This window comes from Oncorhynchus gorbuscha, linkage group LG11 (genome assembly GCF_021184085.1).
Source record: "Oncorhynchus gorbuscha isolate QuinsamMale2020 ecotype Even-year linkage group LG11, OgorEven_v1.0, whole genome shotgun sequence".
NCBI classification, from domain to species: Eukaryota; Metazoa; Chordata; class Actinopteri; order Salmoniformes; family Salmonidae; genus Oncorhynchus; species Oncorhynchus gorbuscha.
The window spans coordinates 23,820,437-23,843,141 of record NC_060183.1 but is presented as its reverse complement, the minus strand read 5'-3'; the positions used below and the strand labels follow the sequence as shown (position 1 = coordinate 23,843,141).

Genomic DNA, 22,705 nt, shown 5'->3' with positions numbered 1-22,705 from the left:
TTCTCCAGCAACAGTGTGGTCAAATTAAGATCCTACATCTGTAAGCTTGACTAAACGTCGTTCAACTCCTTGTACTCCCTGAAAATGACGCACGCACACACACACACACACACACAGTACATGCTTATGAATTATTGGAGCTTTGATTTAAATAAATAAAAATTATGATGACAGAATCGCAGAGAGGTAGAAAGAGAGAGAGAAAGCGAATGAGAGAAGCTGAGTAATGCAGGCTTCGTCTACCTGATATTGGCATAAGAGCAGACGAAATTCTGGGATTTGAGATGCAGTCAAAACAAGAAGGAGGAGGAAAAGCAGTGCCAGACCTTTTTTGAAGCAGGTGGAGCAGTGCCCGGGGAGTTTGGGGTTCATAGGCTCAGCCGGGGATCAAAATCACAGGTTCAGGTAGGGTTATAAGGGGGGCTAATGATGAGAGGTACACGTACTAACAGGGGAGTTGTGAGAGAGCGAGGATTGACCCCCGTCCCCAGTCAATGGGGCCAACCACCGCAGCTCTAGGCACAGGGGGAGGGTAATAAAGACACGGAGCCCCGAGCCCTCTTGCCTTCGGCTGACATTTCCATGAAAATAAGGTAGACATCAAACATGGAAGGGGGGGGTGCTCACGCTCCGTCTGGGGTTTTAGTGCGGCTTATTTAATGGCAGACACGATATAGCAAGCCTTAAAGCTTTATGCTGTTGGAATACATTTTCTGTGATATGAAGTTTGAGTTTGGGCCGAGCAGCAGCCCCCATTAAACCGTAGGCGATCGTAACAGTACATTTACTACTGTGCTTTCCATGGGTTATTCCAATATGTCTATCTTTTGAGTCTTCTTTGCATTCAAGTCTCTGTTTTTTTCCCAGAAATCTCCTCTCTTTGATTGTGTGTGAATGATATAAAAGTTTCCCAGGAATACAGATGACTGGAACTCAGTTTGTAGCCTCATGTTTATATTCATGTTTTGTCTTGCTTATGAGTTCAATCGTGTCAGAATGTGTTTGTTTTTCTTGGAGAGCAGTAGACCTCACAGGGTTTAGTCGTGCTCTGTGATTACATCCTCACAGACCTTCAGCAGGTAGTGTGTGTGTGTGTGTGTGTGTGTGTGTGTGTGTGTGTGTGTGTGTGTGTGTGTGTGTGTGTGTGTGTGTGTGTGTGTGTGTGTGTGTGTGTGTGTGTGTGTGTGTGTGTGTGTGTGTGTGTGTGTGTGTGTTCGCGCGCGGTACACAAGTTAAAGGAAGTCGATTATACACAGTAAACATGTCCAATCTATAGTTATTTTCAGGTTTCTCTTTTGAGTAAATATACCATCAGTTCTTCATTAAATTATGTAGAGGATGATGAAGCCTTGCTAATCCATGAAAGCTGCACTGCGTGCCTGTTTTCAGTATCCACCAGAACATAGCCTAATTAATTAATTATTGTAATAGAAGGTCACTGCACAAAGCCTTGTATTTCCAAGTGTAAATACGCTTATACTTTCATTAGTGTGTGTGCATTAGTGTGTGGGTGTTGACCAAAAAGCAGTGGACTTTGTAGGCCCATAGGGACCAGTGGTGGCTGGTGACCTGAACAATTTAGGAGGATGGGAGACCCACGGTATAGACGCAGACCGCACGGAGACGTCAAAGCCAGTTTCAAAATCGTTCATGGCAAATTATTTTATAACCTTAAACACTTAACAAAGACATTTAGAGTAAAATATGATGGGGAACGGGAATGAGAGGCCTACTTACAGTGTTGGGAAGTGATCACAGCAGTGACTGAATGGGGGTATGAGGCATGAGTGGAGCTGTTCAGAGACTTGACTTCAGTGCAGGACAGGCTCATCGTGGTTGGATGGTGCTGGAGAACAGCGCCACACTTCCACTGAGGGCAGGACAGGATTTGACTGGTGAAGTCAAAATGCAAGAACACAACACAGTTAGACAAAAAAAAGCTAAGAATGAGTTTGTCCAAGCCAGGATTAAAACACATTGATGTGTATGTGTAATAATGTGATTGTGTTAGTGTGTATGATTGACTCGACATAAAGTAATGACAGAACATTGACAGGGTTTCTTACAGTGCTTGGAGAGAGTTGACACGTAGTGGAGTGGACATCCCTTCTTAATCGGGGAACGGGAGGGGACTGTAAATATAAATAGCAGATCCATTCCATTAGAGCAGCACCATCATAGGTTTGGGCAACACGTTTCTCCATGAAGTTAAACTCAGACATCTCAGACTTCACAAAGTAAAACATAGACTGCGCATTCAAAGTAGCCAAATAAATGTTCCAGAATAAAGCCCTGATCGTCCACATAACAGACACTAACTAAGAACTGCGAGCTACAAGCTGATGTCTGGGATTCATCCATTTGCCATGTGAGAAAATGTGCTGCGCCAACCTCTTTTAATCTCACTTGCAATGGAAGCTATCAAATCATCCTGAATTGATTTTGACTGTAACAGAGACGCAGGTGCAGTCAGTCAGTTCAATAGGAACGACCAGAGTGAATACAGAACCATGAACATGAAAACAGGAAACAATACTACCTAATGGGTGATGCAACGGAGTGCAAGATAAAGGGGATGTCATCAGGGAGTGATGGAGTCCAGGTGTGCCTCATGATGGGGTGCAGATGTGCGTAATGATGGTTGCCAGATGTGCATAATGATGGGTTGCCAGGACCGGTGGTTAGTAGACCAGCGACGTCGAGCTCTGGAGTGGGGGACCGGGAGTAGACGTGACATCGACATCCCAGAGAAGACAGTAGATACTTCCAAGGCCCGAGCAGCCGCACACAAGCCTAAGATCACCATGCGTAATGCCAAGCGTCTGCTGGTGTGGTGTAAAGCTCGCCGCCATTGGACTCTGGAGCAGTGGAAATGCGTTCTCTGGAGTGATGAATCATGCTTTACCATCTGGCAGTCTCACGGACGAATCTGGGTTTAGCGAATGCCAGGAGAACGCTACCAGCCCCAATGTATAGTGCCAGATGTAAAGTTTGGTGGAGGAGGAATAATGGTTTGGGGCTGTTTTTCATAGTTTGGGCTAGGCCCCTTAGTTCCATTAAAGGGAAATCTTAACACTACAGCATACAATGACATTCTGGACGATTCAATGCTTCCTACAGTTTAGGGAAGTCCCTTTCCTGTTTCAGCATGACAATGCCCCTCATGCACAAAGCGAGGTCCATACAGAAATGGTTGGTCGAGATTGGTGTGGAAGAACTTGACAGGCACAGAGCCCTGACCTCAAACCCATCGAACACCTTTGGGATGAATTTGAACGCAGACTGCAAGCCAGGCCTAATTGCCCAACATCAGTGCCTGACCACACTGATGCTCTTGTGGCTGAATGGAAGCAGCAATGTTGTGGCTTGTGGCTGAAGTCCCCGAAGCAATGTTCCAACATCTAGTGGAACGCCTTCCCAGAAGAGTGGAGGCTGTTTTAGCAGCAAAGGGGGGGGGACTAACTCCATAGTAATGTCCATGATTTTGGAATGAGTTGTTCGACAAACAAGTGTCCATATACTTTTGGTCATGTAGTGTATGTGGAAAAATCCACACTGTAGTTCCGATATCAACATATTAATTCAAACAACGATATGGCTTTGCAGTAATGCTGATTCTCAATTCGAATAATGGTTTCAATCCATCATTGAGTTCTCTCTTAATGGGTTTGATTCAGGAGCATTCTGTTAAAACCTGAGATGGGACTGAATCCATTTTTTTGTTTTCTCTGTTCTTCAGTTTTGTAGAAATTGCTATGATATTTCCACAAACCGCCTTGTATTTTTTGTTGTTGAAAATATTCACATTTCTTTGCAAGGGACCTGTGTGGGTTGACAAGTCATTGTCAATTTTGTCTCATAGTTCCATCATGTCATGGATACACATTAAATCGGTATTAAGGAGTCCACATTGTATTTCCCAAAGGGGAAATTTAAGGCATAGGAATTCGATGCGCCATGATATGAGATGGATTAGCTATCCTTTATATTTGAAATAATTGTTTTATCAGAATACAATGTTAGAATCTTGGCCCTCTTTAATCTCTTCCCAGGAAGTTGATTTGTATGAGTGTTGTTGTGGATACCTGGTATGGCTGTCGTGTTACAGAGGATTCCGATCAGACAGTTATTTTCCCTCTTCTGAGGCCTAAATGTGGGAAAACTTTAAGCCAAGCCTTTAGAAAGAGGGAAAGGGAGAACGAGAGCACAGTGGAAGAGTAGAGGGGAGGGGAGGAGAGAAGAGGGTGCAGAGAACACAAGGCTAGATAAATCACCTCAGGTGCCAGGGAGAGGTGACTCAGGGCGTGACTCGGACACCCTGACACTGAGGCTCTGACTCCAGGTGGAAGGATATTTAATATTCACTGTGGTCTGATTTGAGAGAGAGGAGACACTCTTTTGGCTTATGTAGTTGTCAATATGGCTTTGCTTCTGCTAGTTGAGTCACTTGCTTTATTATACGTTTGGTTCTGGGAATTTATGAAGGGTGTTCTAAACTACACAGTATATTAGTAGTATAGCCTGTACTGAGCTCTGTTTAACCTGTATTTTTTAATAAACCCTGGTGCTGCATTAAGCCCCTGGTCTTGTGTGTAGTTCTGTGGCTGTGACTCCCTCGATGTAGTGTCCCGGTGGCAGGGTAGTGTGAATCTACATCCAGGAAGCAGGCAGGGTGACCTTGGTGCGGTGCAGTGGGTGGCTGGTTGGTTCATTGGCTGCCGGTGTGATTATGGTAATCCCCCAGCCCTTCTCCATGGGGCCCTTCTCACCATCAACCCCACCACACAATGTGGCACCATCCAGGCTCACTTCCTCTCCCAGTCTTCCCCCTGCGGCCTCACTGGTAATGATACCAATGATAACGGATGGCTTTAGTGTAGTGCAAGTTGTTCAACCTCATCCGAGGATCCTGGAAGTGTGGGGGAGTCGCCTATCTCATGCTTGGTTGTAATGCAGCAACACCCTCCTGGGTGATGCACGGTGCCCATTTTGTGCCAGAATTGTTTCTGAAGTGTTGTGGTTGTCCCAAATAATTACTTTATATTCTATTTCTGTGGGTTGTTCAGTCTAGTCCAGTTACATTCTGTTTGTTTCCATTGGACACTGAACAGTGGCTCCATAACCTTGAGCAAAGCACAGGACTGTATTTCATGGATGTTTTCTTGGCAATCTTTAAAAAACCATTGGAATCATTTTCTCCCAAGGTCATTTGTTGTGTCTGTTTGCTGAAAAGTAGCCGTGACTGAGCACAACATTGGTTGTGACCAGAATCTACACTCTCAGGAAAAAAAGGAGCCATCTATAACCTAAAAGGATTCTTCGGCTGTCCCCGTGGGAGAACCCTTTGAAGAACCCTTTTTGGTTCCAGGTAGAACCCTTCTCCCATGGGGACAACCGAATAACCTTTTTGGAACCATTTTTTAAAACAGTGTTTTCAAACACATACCAGTAGCCACTCATACTTATCAGCACAGGCATTCACACACACCCAGAGACACAAACAGTACAAGCAAACGCCATAGTATACACCACACTTACACTCTCATTTGCTTATGCCCCCCACCCGCCCCTCTTTCTATCTCTCTCAATCTCTCAGAAACACACAAACACACGTGCACACCACACCCAGAGGTGAGATGTGATTATATCTGGCCTCTGGCACCCGGTGCTGTGTTGAATGGTCTCTTCTCTCAGCAGCTCTGAGGACGTGACTGCTGGAGACTATTGATTTTTCTCGATGCCACCTGTGCTTCCGGGAAACATAAATATTATCATATTTTTCCCAGCCTGACAAATTTGGACCGGGTAGAACGCTGCCTGTGATAGAATTAACCCAATCTCCGAGGAGACCAAGGGCAAGGTGTCTTTGGACCGGGTGTTTTAGTACAGCGCAAATGTTCTGCATTTTATATCTCTCTGTGGGATGATTTGAAGCGCTGCTCTCGCATCGCACTCATGTTGTTATTGCTGTTTTTGTTTTTATAGAGAAGCGTTTAAGGAACCCTCTGATTATGTGGAACTCCATGTTTAGACTGGGCTGTTGTGTTGTTTGTATATCGAGCTTAAATGTTGTCTCTGTCTGGCTAATATGACCAAACATGCACTCACTGACACACACGCTCACACAAGCTCAAAACCACACGCAGATACACTCCCGCTCACACACATCCACCCCACACATCGACTCCATGACTGCTTCTACTGGACTCCTATTTATTATTACTACACAATGACTATATATTATTACTACACAATTACTATTTATTATTACTACACAATGACTATATATTATTACTTCACAATTACTATTTATTATTACTACACAATGACTATGTATTATTACTACACAATGACTATATATTATTACTTCACAATTACTATGTATTATTACTACACAATGACTATATATTATTACTTCACAATTACTATTTATTATTACTACACAAGGACTATTTATTATTACTACACAATGACTATATATTATTACTACACAATTACTATTTATTATTACTACACAATGACTATATATTATTACTTCACAATTACTATTTATTATTACTACACAATGACTATATATTATTACTACACAATTACTATTTATTATTACTACACAATGACTATATATTATTACTTCACAATTACTATTTATTATTACTACACAATGACTATTTATTATTACTACACAATGACTATATATTATTACTTCACAATTACTATTTATTATTACTACACAAGGACTATTTATTATTACTACACAATGACTATATATTATTACTTCACAATTACTATTTATTATTACTACACAATGACTATTTATTATTACTACACAATGACTATATATTATTACTTCACAATTACTATTTATTATTACTACACAAGGACTATTTATTATTACTACACAATGACTATATATTATTACTACACAATTACTATTTATTATTACTACACAATGACTATATATTATTACTTCACAATTACTATTTATTATTACTACACAAGGACTATTTATTATTACTACACAAGGACTATTTATTATTACTACACAATGACTATTTATTATTACTACACAATGACTATTTATTATTACTACACAAGGACTATTTATTATTACTACACAATGACTATATATTATTACTACACAATGACTATGTATTATTACTGCCCAATGACTATATATTATTACTACACAATTACTATTTATTATTACTACACAAGGACTATTTATTATTACTACACAATGACTATTTATTATTACTACACAATGACTATTTATTATTACTACACAAGGACTATTTATTATTACTACACAATTACTATTTATTATTACTACACAATGACTATGTATTATTACTACACAATGACTATTTATTATTACTACACAAGGACTATTTATTATTACTACACACAGACTATTTATTATTACTACACAAGGACTATTTATTATTACTACACAAGGACTATTTATTATTACTACACACAGACTATTTATTATTACTACACAAGGACTATTTATTATTACTACACACGGACTATTTATTATTACTACACACGGACTATTTATTATTACTACACAAGGACTATTTATTATTACTACACAAGGACTATTTATTATTACTACACAAGGACTATTTGTTATTACTACACAATGACTATGTATTATTACTACACAATGACTATGTATTATTACTGCCCAATGACTATTTATTATTACTACACAATGACTATGTATTATTACTACACAATGACTATGTATTATTACTACACAATGACTATTTATTATTACTACACAATGACTATATATTATTACTACACAAGGACTATGTATTATTACTACACAATGACTATGTATTATTACGACACAATGACTATGTATTTTTACTACACAAGGACTATTTATTATTACTACACAAGGACTATTTATTATTACTACACAATGACTATTTATTATTACTACACAAGGACTATGTATTATTACTACACAATGACTATTTATTATTACTACACAATTACTATTTATTATTACTACACAATGACTATTTATTATTACTACACAATGACTATTTATTATTACTACACAATGACTATTTATTATTACTACACAATGACTATTTATTATTACTACACAATGACTATGTATTATTACTGCGCAACATATTTCACAACTCCCCGGCACATGTAAATATCCTACTTCGTCTGAGCGCCTTCTTGTGTTATATTTGAGCTACATTTGATCATATTTTTATTAATGAGTTTGTGTTGTTATTATTCTTCAGACACTTACTTGCTTCCCTATTGTTTTTGCATTGTCTAGTGGTGAACCTGCAAGTAAGCATTTCGTTGCACTGTGTACTCCATGTGCATCATGTGTATACAGTATGACAGAAACCACACTTGGAACTTGATATGGGGACTCTGGTGGTTTGTTGTGACTGGATGTCCAGGTGTGTTTTGAAAGGACTCACTCCCTTGGTGACCTGGTATGTGTGAACTGGCGATGATGAGTAAAAGGCCTCAGTCTCCTCTTTCCGTTTAGGTCATTCGCCGATTTCAATCTCTTCCTCTGTCCTCTGACTCTACACCAAGCCAGGGAGATGGATTGTGGTGGCAGACTGGATGGGGACTGATTGTAGATTGTTTGGCTCCCCTTGGAGAAAAGCCACAGAGAGGAGGATGAGGATATTCCCCTTGTCTTTCCGTGCCCACGAAGGACCAGAGAAGGGCTGGCGGGGAGAGGGAGCGTTTATCTCTATCCCAGGTATACCTCCATATTTTAAACAAACTTTCCCAGATTGACAGGACCATTGCAATTCTATTGGGACTTGAAAATGGACTCCCGTCAAGTAAATTACCTTTGGCGTTATGACCACATCAAATAGAGTAGACAAAAGCGCATGTGAAAGATGGCTAGCCTCCAGTTATGCCACCCCATCCACCCTCCTCTTGCCCACTCCTGTCCGCCACTCATTATCAAGACCAGGCAGTAGAGTTCCCGTATGGCCTCATCCTGTTGCGTGTGGCTCTTGTTGTGTAATGACTGCAGTTCACACCCCATCAGAAATCTATGTGACCGAGGAACAAAAGTGCACCACTTTATAGATCAGTGCTGTATAAGGTTCAAGGCTACGGTTAGGTTTAAGATAAAGGCTGTGTTTGTTTCCTTGCAAAGATGATCCTATGTGTGCTTATCCCAGTGTAACAGAACAATGTGTTGACCTTCTGACCTAAGCTCGGTGGCAGTCCTGTCATGTGCACCACTTGTGAATATTCCTTCCCCATTGCAGTAAACTTGTGTTGATTTTAGATTGTCAAGGTTGCTGATTACAATTTCCGAGCCAGGTTTACCGTGGCTGCCTCTTCTCTCAACCTTGTTCTCTGCAGCACTGCAAACAGCACACTAATTCATCTCTGTCTCGTTAAAGGATGCCAGTTTCACAGTGGTTACTCCTACTCCAGGTAAACCCACACCCCTCGAGAAAACACACGCCTGCCTTTGGTTAAGTTTCCTGCCCCCATGCACTCTCTCTGCTCTCTCTCTCTCTCTCATCCTCTCTCTCCCACCCCCTTTCTCTTGCTCTACATCCATTTCTGCTTGGTAAATAAATCTGATCAGGCATTTCCTCCGTTTATTAGCCAGGCGAGGCAGCCTTTCAAGTGGGAGAGTGCTGACTGCAGCACATCTCACTTGCAGGGCCGGGAGATTTAATACATAGCAGATGTGTCTGTCTGAGGCGAGCGTGTACAAACTGAGCAACCGGAACTTCGACTAAACAATCCGCTCAGAGGATAGAAATAGCCTCTATTGAAAAGAGCTTTGAAAGGAAGAATTCTCAAGCACCTGAGTTCGGGTTTAAGGCTGAGGCAAAGTGGAGTGCAGTACATTTCAACTGTTTGGTATTGATTATAGACACACATCAATGATGATTACCAAGAAACATTTTTTTTTTAGAAAAACAAGCTGTCCGTGTATGCAGTTCAGTCTGGGTAATAGCAAACTTTGTGGGATCAGATATCAGACACGGTCATCGCCTTTCCGTGAATCGAGAGCTCTGGCGATGACGAGTTAACTGACAAAATGTTTTATTTCCTTCCTTTCACAGTGAAGGATTAAAAGGAGAATGTGAATCATGGAGTGTGTGAATCACATGAATAAATCACCAGTCATTGTCCTTGCAGCGTCCCTTTCTGATTCACTGATCGACTGGCCAATCAGGAAATGCTGCTCAATGCATGTTAATGCCCTGGGCCAATTAGTCAATTGGTGTCCTTAGTGCTCCATATAGTTTGGGTCATATAATAAAATAGGTTGACAAATCCCACATGTTTTGGTTAAGCTCTTATCTGTCCAAAATCACCTAAAATGTGTAACGCTACAACCATACTTTAACCTGTTCCACTTACAACTGTTTAACCCTGCTGTGCTGTTGAAATACTCTACAAAAGCTATCCTTTTGAAAACACTAAGCATGTTTGCCTCCGAAAAGCACGGAGGTGGGTGTATAGGCAGACAGATTCGCTTTTTTTGTTTTTTGTTGAAGGATTCTTAAGTTATTGCATGATTTTCTGTTCTGTAGCTGCCAGTTGAGCCACTGGAGTGACTCCCTTAGGCACTCAGCTCTGGTCTTGGATCAGTTGTCCCTTGGTCATGGTTAGCCATTGCTTAAGGGCATCATCTACTAATGTCACTGCCAATCTGCTTGGTTTAGTTTGACAGGCAAAACCAGAGTCAGTCGAGTTCGCCCACAAAAGAGGATCATCGTCACATAGTCACTGTAAATGTATAGTGTATATAGTGTAAACATGCATCCTATGCATTACAAGATGAGTCATACTGTAAACATATTTTGCGCACATACTGTACACACACACACACACACACACACACACACACACACACACACACACACACACACACACACACACACACACACACACACACACACACACACACACACACACACACACACACACACACACAAAGACCGGGGGGTGAACTTGATGATGCTTAGAAAATGAGCACAGTAAATGCATCTGCGCATGAACTGTAAACTGCCAACAACACACAGAAATAATCTGAGACCTCACGTCTGGGCTCCCGATGAGTGAGATATCCCTAAATCTCCAACTCCCCGTGAACAGGAGAGCCCAGATGACAGGCCCTGGTTAATATCCACATCCAAAGCCCTTTAACCAGCTCTGTGCTAGCAGGAAGAGGGATCTGTGTGAAAGACTGCTGTCCTCCCCACGGACTCCTTCGCTTCCCTTTCAGGCCGGGGTCTTTGCCCCCCCCCCACACACACTTTACTACAGATGCGGCGTCCCGCCAGCGACTAGTGTCATGTGGCCCTGGGCCGCTGGCTGCTGAATAGGATGTCGCCGTAGCGATGTGGCAGCTCGCCGCACTAGTGCTAAAACAGTGCAGTGTTGTTATGACAGCCTGCCAACTACATTACATCTCTGTGCTGTGTTCTGAAGGAAACACATTCCTAGTATGAGTATCATGAGTTACTCTTGCATGTGTACTGTGAATTCACCTTTGCAGTTCAAATGTACATGAAAGCTTCACTTACAGTTAGTCTTAACTGGAAAATAAATGCTGCATTGAAGTAATAATTGAACCATATTGAATTAATATTTTTTGAGGAATCGAGGAACACATCTGAGAGGAGCCTGTGTGAAAGTTGCTCCAATTCCATTTTCTCCCCCGCGACTTTGAAGAGATCAGAGAGCACTCGGTATGTAATTGCAATTTCTTGGAACCACAAAAAAAAAAATGGGGCAATATGGATCTTTACAAGTCTTCAGCTGCTGCACTCACTTCATCAAGCGTCGAATCCTCCAGAAATCCATGTAAAATAGAACTGTGAGTGTCGGGGGGGATAAAGGACTCAGGGAACGCACTCAGATTTCCATCTGTCATCTGATGATGATCACCACCTCCACCACAGGCTGACAGGGCACTCTTTAAGGAGCCACACACATACAGGCACAGGCACACGCACACACACACACAGGCACACACACACACACACGCACACAGAATATGAATGGAATAGGCGGGCATTATAGATGAATGCCCGCACAATTTTATTTTATCAACCCTTTTTCATTTCTGCTCATTTCCATAATTAGTGAAAGCGGTGTCCTTGTGAACAACTGCCACTGTGATTAACTGCTTAAAATTCTGTCTTACTTCACTTTGGTGGGTCCAGTAGAACAACAGTGAGGACACGCTGTGACATGTTGTAGTATGATTGTGATATCTGTATAGATTGCACAGTTTAAAGAACACATTTACCACAAAACCAAGTTTTACTTTGAAATTCGAGGCAATAATTTGACGGGGAGAGGTTTTATCAATGTTCATGCTGTAAATGCTTTGACAATGTGCGCCTACACAACTAGACAGTACCTGCTACCCATATAATTACGTATAGATATAGTGATACCCCGCCTCCCGGGTGGCGCAGTGGTTAAGGGCGCTGTACTGTAGCGCCAGCTGTGCCATCAGAGACTCCCAGGCTCGCGCCCAGGCTCTGTTGTAACCGGCCGCGACCGGGGGAATTGGCCCATAGCCAAGCTATGCAGATTTCTAACTAGACTGTTCTTATGTATACAGGACCAGATAGTCACAAATAAAATTTGAATAAAATTGTATTTGTCACATACGCCGAGTACAATTGGGTGTAGACTTTACAGTGAAATGATTACTTATGAGCCCTTTCCCAACAATGCAAAGTCAAAGTATGAACATGTAGCAAATAAGGCAAAAAAAAAACTGTAACAATAAAAACTAAATGACGAGGCTATATATAAGGAGTACCGGTACCGAGTTAATGTTCAGGGGTGCGAAGTAGTTGAGGTAGTTGAGGTTACATGTACATGTAGGTAGGGGTAAAAGTGACTGGGCAATCAGGATAGCTAATCAATAGAGTAGCAGCAGCATATGTGAAGAGTGTGAAAATGTGTCTGTGTGTGTGTGTGTGGTGTCAATATGCATGTGTGTGTGTGTGTGTGTGTGTGTGTGTGTGTGTGTGTGTGTGTGTGTGTGTGTGTGTGTGTGTGTGTGTGTGTGTGTGTGTGTGTGTGTGTGTGTGTGTGTGTGTGTGTGTGTGTGTGTGTGTGCGTGTGCGTATGCGTATGTGTGTGTTGGAGTGTCATTGTAGTATGTGTGTGTGTGAGTCCAGTGATTGTGCATAGAGCCAGTGCAAGAATGCCAGTGGGGGAAAAAAGGGGTAGCCATGTGATTAACTGTTCAGCATTCTTATGGCTTGGGGGTAGAAGCTGTTCAGGAGCCTTTTGGTCCCAGACTTGGCGCTCCAGTACCGCTTGCCGTGCGGTAGCAGAGAGAACAGTCTATGACTTGGGTGGCTGGAGCCTTTGACCATTTTTAAGGCCTTCCTCTGACACCGCCTGGATTGTAGGGAGCTCGGCCCCAGTGATGTACTGGGCCTTACGCACTACCCTTTGTAGCGTTTTGCAGTCAGATGCCAAGCAGTTGCCATTCGAAGCGTTGATGCAGCCAGTCAAGATGCTCTTCGCGTTGCAGCTGTAGAACTTTTTGAGGATCTGAGGGCCCATGGAAAATCTTTTCAGCCTCATGAGTGGGAAGAGGCGCTGTTGTGCCCTCTTCATGACTGTGTTGGTGTGTTTGCGCCATGATAGGTCCTTAGTGATGTGGACACCGAGGAACTTGAAACTCTCGACCGTCTCCACTACAGTCCTGTAAATGGGGGCGTGCTCGGCCCTCAGCTCCTTTGTCTTGCTGACGTCGAGAGGGAGGTTGTTGTCCTGGCACCACACTTCCAGGTCTCTGACCTCCTCCCTGTAGACTGTCTCATCGTCGTCGGTGATCAGGCCCACCACAGTCGTGTCGTCAGCAAACTTAATGATGTTGTTGGAGTCGTGCGTAGCCACACAGTTGTGGGTGAACAGGGAGTACAGAAGGGGACAAAGCACGCACACCTGAGGGGTTGTTGCCTACTCTCACAACCTGGGGGCGGCCCGTCAGGTAGTCCAGGATCCAGTTGTAGAGGGAAGTGTTTAATCCCAGATTCCTTAGTTTAGTGTTGAGATTGGAGGGCACTATGGTGTTGAACTCTGAGCTGTAGTCAATGAACAGAATTATCATGTAGGTGTTCCTGTTGTCCAAGTGGGAAAGGGCAGTGTGGAGTGCAATAGAGATTGTATAATCTGTGGGGCGGTATGCGAATTGGAGTGGGGCCAGGGTGTCTAGGATGATGGTGTTGATGTGAGCCATGACCAGCCTTTGAAATCTTTTCATGGTGTTGGGTTCTGAGAATAGGAAATATACTTATTCATGTCACTGAGGGAGAGAGGGTAATGTATAACATTTACATTATATCAGGGACCCTATTGGAAGACTGAGTGCAGAGAAGAGATCACATGTGGCAGGTATTGATGGATTAGTGATGAAGGGGGGTTGAGGTCAGGTCAGGTCATATTAAGGGAGGAAGAACAGTTTATGGCCCATATCACTTCGTGTCCTGCCTAGCAGTAAAATATACAATGTTTATACCGATGTGTAGGAGGAGACTCAGCCTAGAAGGAAGGGTTAAATACCAGTGCTTGTGTGAAAATGTTTTTGTCCTGTGCAGCTGTATTGATCCTCATGGAAGAATAAACGTGGTTGAGCTTTCATAGTGTCCGGGTGAGTTTTTTACTCTGAGAATTCAAACCCAACAATGGCTACAGATGTGAGTGCTTCAGGTCGTAAGTCCTATAGACAGGTTACCTTGTTACCTTGGCATTCTTGAGCACAGGGACTATGGTGGTCTGCTTGTAACATGTCGTTTTTACAAGCTGGGTCAGGGAGAGGTTGAAAATGTCAGTGAAGACACTTGTAGGTTTCGATCTTGGTCCTGTATTGACACTTTGCCTGGTTGATGGTTCATCAGAGTAGGATTTCTAATAAGCGCATGGATTAGTGTCCCACTCCTTCAAAGTGACAGCTCTAGCATTTAGCTCAGTGTGGATGTTGCCTGTAAATCCATGACTTCTGGTTGGGATATGTATGTATGGTCACTGTGGGGAAGATATCGTCAATGCACTTATTAATGAAGATGATGACTGATGAGTTAAACTCCTCCAAGCCATCAGATGAATCTTAGATCAAATTCCAGTCTGTGCTAGCGAAACAGTCATGTAACTAAGTATGCGGTTCATCTGACCTCTTCCGTATTGATACTGGTACTTCCTGTTTGAGTTTTTGCTTGTAAGCAGGAATCAGGAGGATAGAGTTATGGTCAGATTTGCCAAATGGAAGGTGAGGGAGAGCTTTGTATGCATCTCTGTGTGAGGAGTAAAGGTGATCTAGTTCTTTTTTCACCTCTAGTTGCACTGGTGACATCCTTGTAGAAATGAGGTAACACAGATTTCAGTTTTACTGCATTAAAATCACCGGTCACTAGGAGCGTCGTCTCTGGGTGAGCATTTTCTTGTTTGCTTATGGCACATACAGCTCATTGAGTGTGGCTTTAGTGCCAGCATCGGTTCGTGGTAATAAATAGACAGCTCTTGGTAAATAGTATGGTCTACAACTTATCATGAGGTAATCTTACTCAGGCAATCAGAACCTTGAGACTTCCTTAATATTAGATTTTGCGCACCAGCTGTTGTTAACAAAGAGACACACACCCCCTCCCCTGAGCTTACACAAAGCTGCTGTTCTGTTCTGCCTATGTATAGAAAAACCATCTAGATTTATATTTTCCATGTCCTTGTTCAGCCACGACTCGGAGAAACATCGGATATTACAGTTCTTCAGATCACGTCGATAGGATCGCCTCGAACGGAGCTCTTCCAGTTTATTCTCCAGTGATTGCACGTTCGCCAAAAGAACAAAGAGTAGACGCGGCTTATCCACTCTCCGACACAGTCTCATCAGATGTCCCACACGCTGGTGTCGAGGATTTGGATCTGGCCTGGGATAGTGGTCTTTCAGCTCCGACTCATTGAAGTAGAAGTCCTCATCCAAATCGGGTTAGTGACAGCTGTTCTGATGTCCAGAAGCCCTTTTTGGTTAATGATGGCGGAAACATTGTGTACAATAAAAGGAAAAATCAGCACAAAATAACACACAAATAGCAATTGGTCGAGTGCCTGTAAAATGTAAACTTTTCCTTCCAGCGCCATTATCATTATATTTTATGGAATTGATTAAATCATCCAACTGACTGGTCTGTGTAGCATGTACGGTGCCTTCAGAAAGTATTCATACCCCTTGACTTATTCCGCATTTTGTTGTGTTACAGCCTGAATTCAAAATGGATTAAATATTTTTTTAAAGAATACTTCTTAACGCTAAACTTTGTGGTAACAATTAGTGTAAACTTTCCTGTTTCAGCATGACAATGCCCCCGTGCACAAAGCGAGGTCCATGCAGAAATAGTTTGTCTGCACAGAGCCCTGACCTAATCGAACACCTTTGGGATGAATTGTAAGACCGACTGCGAGCCAGGCCTAATCGTCAACATCACTGCCGACCTCACTAATGCTCTTGTGGCTGAATGGAAGCAAGTCCCCGGAGCAATGTTCCAACATCTAGTAGAAAGCCTTCCCAGAAGAGTGGAGGCTGTTATGGCAGCAAAGAGGGGGACCATATCCATATTAATGCCCATGATTTTCGAAAGAGATGTTCGACGAGCAGGTGTCCATATACTTTTGATCATGTAGTGTATCAGAGGCCAATGCTTCAGTATAATCTACATGGGATCAAGAGGACATTATAGTATCGTAGCAAGAGTACGTCATAGATAAACCCTCCTATTATCGTCTCCTTGTGGTATGTGTAGATTATGGTCTTTGTAGCTGTCCAATTTAATATGTGTCTAAGTACAGTATATAAGATAACATTTGTGACTATGGTATTTTTTGTTTAACGTGACTGTTTTGTTTTATGAGCCTGGTGGTGGTGCTTGGCAGCTATAGTGTAAACCATGTGCACACCAGCACAGAAGAGAAAAACATTATGCGGGTGTATAGATATAAAGAGGGCAAGTCGAGGTCAACTGACGACAGACACACAAGGATGTGTTCTTTTGAGTTCAGGGGGATGCTGGGAGGAAGGTGACTGAAACTGCTATGGTGATGATGAGTAACCTAACCTCTCTCTTTTTCCTCCATCTCCCAACATTTTCCTCTATATTTTTCACTCTCTTTCTGAACATTGCGCTCTATTTCTGAAAATTGCTCTCCTTCTGTCTCTCTTTATCTCTCTCTCTCCTCTCCCCCTCTTTCTCTCTCACCATTTCACTCTCCCCAGGTTCCCTGACTGTGTCCATCACAGACATGCGTGCTCCAGTGGTGGGGGGCTCCGGGGGTGTCTACGCTCTGTGCTCGGCGCATCTGGCCAACGTTGTCATGGTAACTGCCGTCATCATCGCCTTCATTGTCACACTTGATAACAGTATCAATGGAGACCAAAATGTCAGAGAAATCCCGTTATGGGAGTTCTCCTCCACACAACATCCTTCTGTTTTGTGTTTAGATAGAATCTTGTGCTTGCCCTCATCAAGCTCTGCAGGTGTGAGTGGGATGTACAATGGGAGCGATGCGCTTTAGCAAGGATTCCATGCCAGAGAGCACACACAGAGAGTGGGTCCCTTACAATATGATGTGATAAGGACTTTTATAACCGGCTAACAAGCACTTTTTTGGATAAGAGCCATCGAATATTCCAGAACTCCCATGATCATAGCTTATCAGAAAGGAACTCTGCATTTGGGCTATTGACTTAACTTGAAATGCTGTTTTGATTCCACCCTTGATCTGTTATTCGTTGTTTTCCTTTGTAATATATTCTTAACACCTCTCTATTTATAAGTGCCAAACTCTATGCATATGGGAATATTAAAGGCTATGTCAATCTGTTCCTCAATACTCCCTAGGTGCCTGGTCTGCCAAATGTCTCCGCAACAGAAAACATAAAATGTGCGATCACACTGTCTGTGTGTGTGTGTGTGTGTGTGTGTGTGTGTGTGTGTGTGTGTGTGTGTGTGTGTGTGTGTGTGTGTGTGTGTGTGTGTGTGTGTGTGTGTGTGTGTGTGTGTGTGTGTGTGTGTGTGTGCGTGTGCGTGCGTCAGCATCAGTGTGTCTGGATGTGCGATGTCTCAGCACATTCTGTCAGAAGACTCAGGGCTGTGTTAAGATCTGATGAATCACTCTTAGTAGAGAAGGCCTTCACTACAAGCAACAGAGACGCCAGCAAAAGTCGAACTCAAAATGCATCAGCAGCCCCAGAGTAAAGAGTTTAAACTTTGACCCCTACTCCCAGAAAACTAAGCGTCTGTTGTTTATTACGCCTGGCCCCCGGGTTTGTTTTTTCTTCTTTGCGTCTCAGGGGGCGGAAGTGTTTTTACTCCAGTAGCCCTCATCTATCTGTCCAAAAGCTTTTATCGTCAGTTATTTGGATGAGACGGTTGAACAGAGGTTTTTGTCTCACTGCTGTCAAGGCCATCAAAATGATTTATGTTAAATCGGCCAAATGCCTCATCTCTACATTAAAGTTCAGACTGAACAAGAAATCTGCACCTATCCTGGTTGAATTAACACTTTAATTTGTCCTCCCGCGGGTAACTAGAGACCCAATGAACCTTTTATGTACTGTATGTTGATCTTATAATTTATTGAAAACTTAAAGTGTCATATACTCATCCAAGGTTAAAGTGAGTGGTGGTGTTTCTTTGGATTTTCTCCTACTATATCTATTGTGTTATATTCTCCTACATTATTTTAACATTACTACAAACGTCAAAAGTGTTTTCTTTCCAATGGTACCAATTATATGCATATCCTGTTCTTCAAGGCCTGAGCAACAGGCAGTTTACTTCGGGCACGTCATTCAGGCGCAAATTGAGAAAAAAGGGGCCTAGCCCTAAGAAGATTTATTTAAAATAAAAAACATGTTTTCCCATCTCGCGAGGTTAAATAAAGAAATGACTATAGTAAGTGCCTATTAAGTGCCAAATAAAGTAAGTAACAGGGTTTAAAACTTCATCTTAAATCATCCATAACTCCCCTCGTGACAGGGGGAATGGAAGCCTGTTGTGTTCAACGGGGAGGGGCAATTAAATGCAAGCTTCACACATTTTTATTTTATTGTTAAAACATTTCTAGCCATCAATGGTAACAGGGTTGACGTTTTATGCTCGACCCGCTCAGTTTTCCACCACAAAACATAAGAAAATGTACAACGCTATGATTTCACTAGTGTAGATATTTTATTTTTATTGAGCAACAAGCTAAAGAAAATAAATAGGATGAAATGAGATTAGCACTTGCTCATAAGAATGAAGACCTTTTGAAAACAGACATTTCTTTTCGGAGCTAATGTAAAAGATGTACCAGTTCCTCTCGATTTGGCGCATACCTGGCACTAGCATGGACACGTGACCTCTGCCTTAAAAACCTGTGACTGCCCTCCTCAAGCGTCTTAGCCAAATGCACCACCTCAAAAGCTAGCTAATGAGGAGTAGGTTTCATACACATCCCCATGTGCTACACTAACATCGCCTTGATGTAGAAATTCCAAAGAAAAGTACTCCGTTTTTAGAATACTGTACAAAAGCACCCCATTATCCCCTAGTCTCAATGGAGGTACAGCTTCATTTAGATCCCTGAGCTTAGTATTGATAGGCTAAATGGAGGATGCACTTCTCTCCATTGAGAGCATGTAAAACAAACTTCAGCAAGGAAAAAAACAAGGGAAAGTGAGCGTCTCTATCACGTGAGTGCCCCCCTTCTCCCTTCCTTATTCATGCTGCTTGGTTGACCTCCCCCGTACTCTGACACTTGTCATTTATTTGTGCTATTACTGCACTTTCATGAGGCCCTGCCGTCGCATAGACGAATAGGCTGAGTTGTGTGTATAGGCCTGCACTTTATTGACTTTCTTCAGGATCTTTAATCTTGCGTGGCACTCGGCTTTGCCTGCCTGGCTTCCTCTGCAAGGGAGCAAAACACTACTGCTTCCTCCCGGGTCTCCCAGGACCTAGAGGATATGAAGAGGGACGAGATTGGTGCAATCCTTCATCCTGGGTAATAAACATGTTATTCTGAGGCAGAAACCTTTTGTATTATCCCAGGAGGAACACAGGGTGTTTTATTGGGCCGTTCTCACCCTCCGTAAAGCTATCTTAACCCTGATGAATAGAACGGGCAGCAAGGTGGATCCACCGACTGGAGACCAGCCAGGTGTATAATCATGTCTCTGTCTAGTAGGCCTGTCCTCATCCTACCTGTATGGAAGTGGATGTCTGATCGCTGCGATTCACACACGTCCCCTACAGAATGCAGAGATGGTGGAGATACTCACTGTGTAAGCTGTAAATGTACAGGTCTTTGGAGCTGACTGCTTGTGTTTGACTTGCCGCTCGTCTCTCTGTTTTGCAGAACTGGGCCGGTATGCGGTGTCCATACAAGCTCCTCCGCATGATTCTGGCACTGGTGTGCAGTAAGTTTCCTACTATATCCATATAGCCATTCAATATCTACACTATTTTCAAATCAAATTGTATTGGTCACATTTACGTGTTTTGCAGATGTTATTGTTGTTATAGCGAAATGCTTGCGTTATAACTTGAGTGGGCCTTGTAAAATGAGTTGAGGTATTGCTTCAAGTGCAATGGGGAGGAGTGAGTGGCCCTCAGGTTGCAGATTGGATATGTAGTATTTCGTTCAGAGGATATGACTTATGCTGTATGGCAGTGACTTTTCCCAATTCACTACGACTTTCATCAGTGTGCAATATGTCCCGTCCGTCTGTCCCGCGTTGGACTTCCCCATACCTCAGTCTAGTGTATCCTTAGCCAGCCCATCTCTTTAAACATAGCCTTAGCCTTAGCAAAGCCCTAGTCTTGGACTCTACTCAAACTCTATCTGCCAAATCCCACATTTCCACTCATATTGATGACTTCTTCCATTGCAGTGAGTTCGGAGGTGGGCCGTGCCGTGTGGCTGCGCTTCTCCCCGCCCTTGCCCTCCTCGGGGCCCCAGCCCAGCTTCATGGCCCACCTGGCGGGGGCGGTGGTGGGCATCAGCATGGGCCTGCTCATCCTGCGCAGCTACGAGGAGAGCCTGCAGAAGCAGTGCTCCTGGTGGGTCATCCTCTTCTCCTTCATCACCTTCCTTCTCTTCGCCATCTTCTGGAACATCTTCGCCTACGAGCTGCTGGGGGTGCAGCTTCCACCCGCTCCCTGACACCAAGAAGCTCTCTCTCACTCCATTACATTTTCCCTCTCACTGTCACATGTCAAGACCCAGCGCCTTCGCCGTATCCTTTTCCTGTCCGCTCAGCCAACCTCCCCGGCAAACACCATTCAAAACACAGGAAGTTATTTAATTCAAAACTGTACAGAGCAGGAATAATTTTTCCCAATGTACCCATATCATCATAGAATGATCTCTGTTTTGTGGTGGGAGGGAATTTGGTAGCAATATATGCAGGTGAAAGATGTGTAGCTGTCTTTATATTCTCATTGTGGAGCATCCCTTTTGTCTTTTGTGTTGAAGCTTAACCCAGCTTCAGGTAGAACCTGTCAGAGAGCCATTATGATTAATATCATGCAGCGTCAGCTCTCCTTTGCGTTCAGAGTGGGTTTATGACCCTTGAGGTGCTTCTACCTGGACAGATGTGTGTTCTGTCGGTATTCCTCACTGCCCCTTTTAAAGACACGAGGCAGAAGGACACCAATGTTCTACTGCCCAACATGCACCTAAACACTAGATCTACACTATGGAATAAGAATAGAAATTCACAGGATTAGGTATTACATGTAACAAGGCATGCAGCTAGGAAGGTGGAAAAGACAGAGAAGAAAATAAATCAATGCTGAAACCGTGATATCCTATTTCCCCACCATCACCACTGTGGTGCTCATGTCCCTAGTAGCCATTGTCACTCTCATTTTCCACCCAACCTAAATGCTTCAGCAGGTTAGCATAATCTCTAGCAGTACCATACCCTAGCCTGCTAAAGCACCAGCATCTCATCTAGCCCATGCTCTAAGGTCCAAACTGAGCCGTGTGCTCTTTACACCCCCGGACACACCAACCCGCAACCTTCTCCTGTGTCACCGTCTCCAAGAACAACCACTGCCTGATGCTGTAAGTCAGCGGGGGAACGCAAAGCGAGCGACACAGGCCTCTCTGTCTATTCTCACTCTAACAGACGGAACTGGGGAGGGCAACGGACATGTCATCATCGCCTGACCTCTGACCTTCGTGTCCCAGCGGGCATTGGGTTCAGTCTGTCAAAGCCCAGTCTATACCTCAGTGTCTCATTCTTAGGGACTGTATACTTTTGTAAAGGAATGTACACATAAAAAAGGAGTGTTAATCATTTATTTCTGTTTCTTTCTTGTTTGGGAAAACAAAAGAAGAACATTTCAAATGGTGCAGACGTAATGCTATGATTGTTGTTCTTGTGATTACTCCTACTATACAGCTTTGATCCTCTGAAAGTGAATCGACAGCAGACACCCCTGGTTACTATGATGAATGAACATCAATGAAGCAAGTTACACTCATCTTTATAAATCTTAGTGCTTTACAGACTAAGCCATAGAAGAACCCATTCAACGTAAAAATGGAAAACAAAGGCAGAGTGAAAACAGTCTGTTTGCTGGTATATGCTTCGGTGAAATTTCTGCCGTGTCGTCCTCATTGGTAATGTCAAAGCTGATAATAA

At 43.0% G+C, this 22,705-nt stretch overlaps 1 protein-coding gene across 2 annotated transcripts in view; it reads left to right on the top strand.

Annotated features, from left to right (window-relative positions):
* rhbdl1 (rhomboid, veinlet-like 1 (Drosophila)) overlaps window positions 1-22,361 on the top strand; it is a 52,280-nt gene extending 29,919 nt beyond the window's left edge. For both annotated transcript variants that reach the window (XM_046369057.1, XM_046369058.1), the window contains 3 exons: window positions 17,282-17,382; window positions 20,410-20,470; window positions 20,945-22,361. In XM_046369057.1, coding sequence (XP_046225013.1) covers window positions 17,282-17,382; window positions 20,410-20,470; window positions 20,945-21,216 — 434 coding nt within the window. In that variant the 3' untranslated portion in view covers window positions 21,217-22,361. The remainder of the gene's footprint in view (window positions 1-17,281; window positions 17,383-20,409; window positions 20,471-20,944) is intronic.
* Window positions 22,362-22,705: the final 344 nt, after the last annotated feature.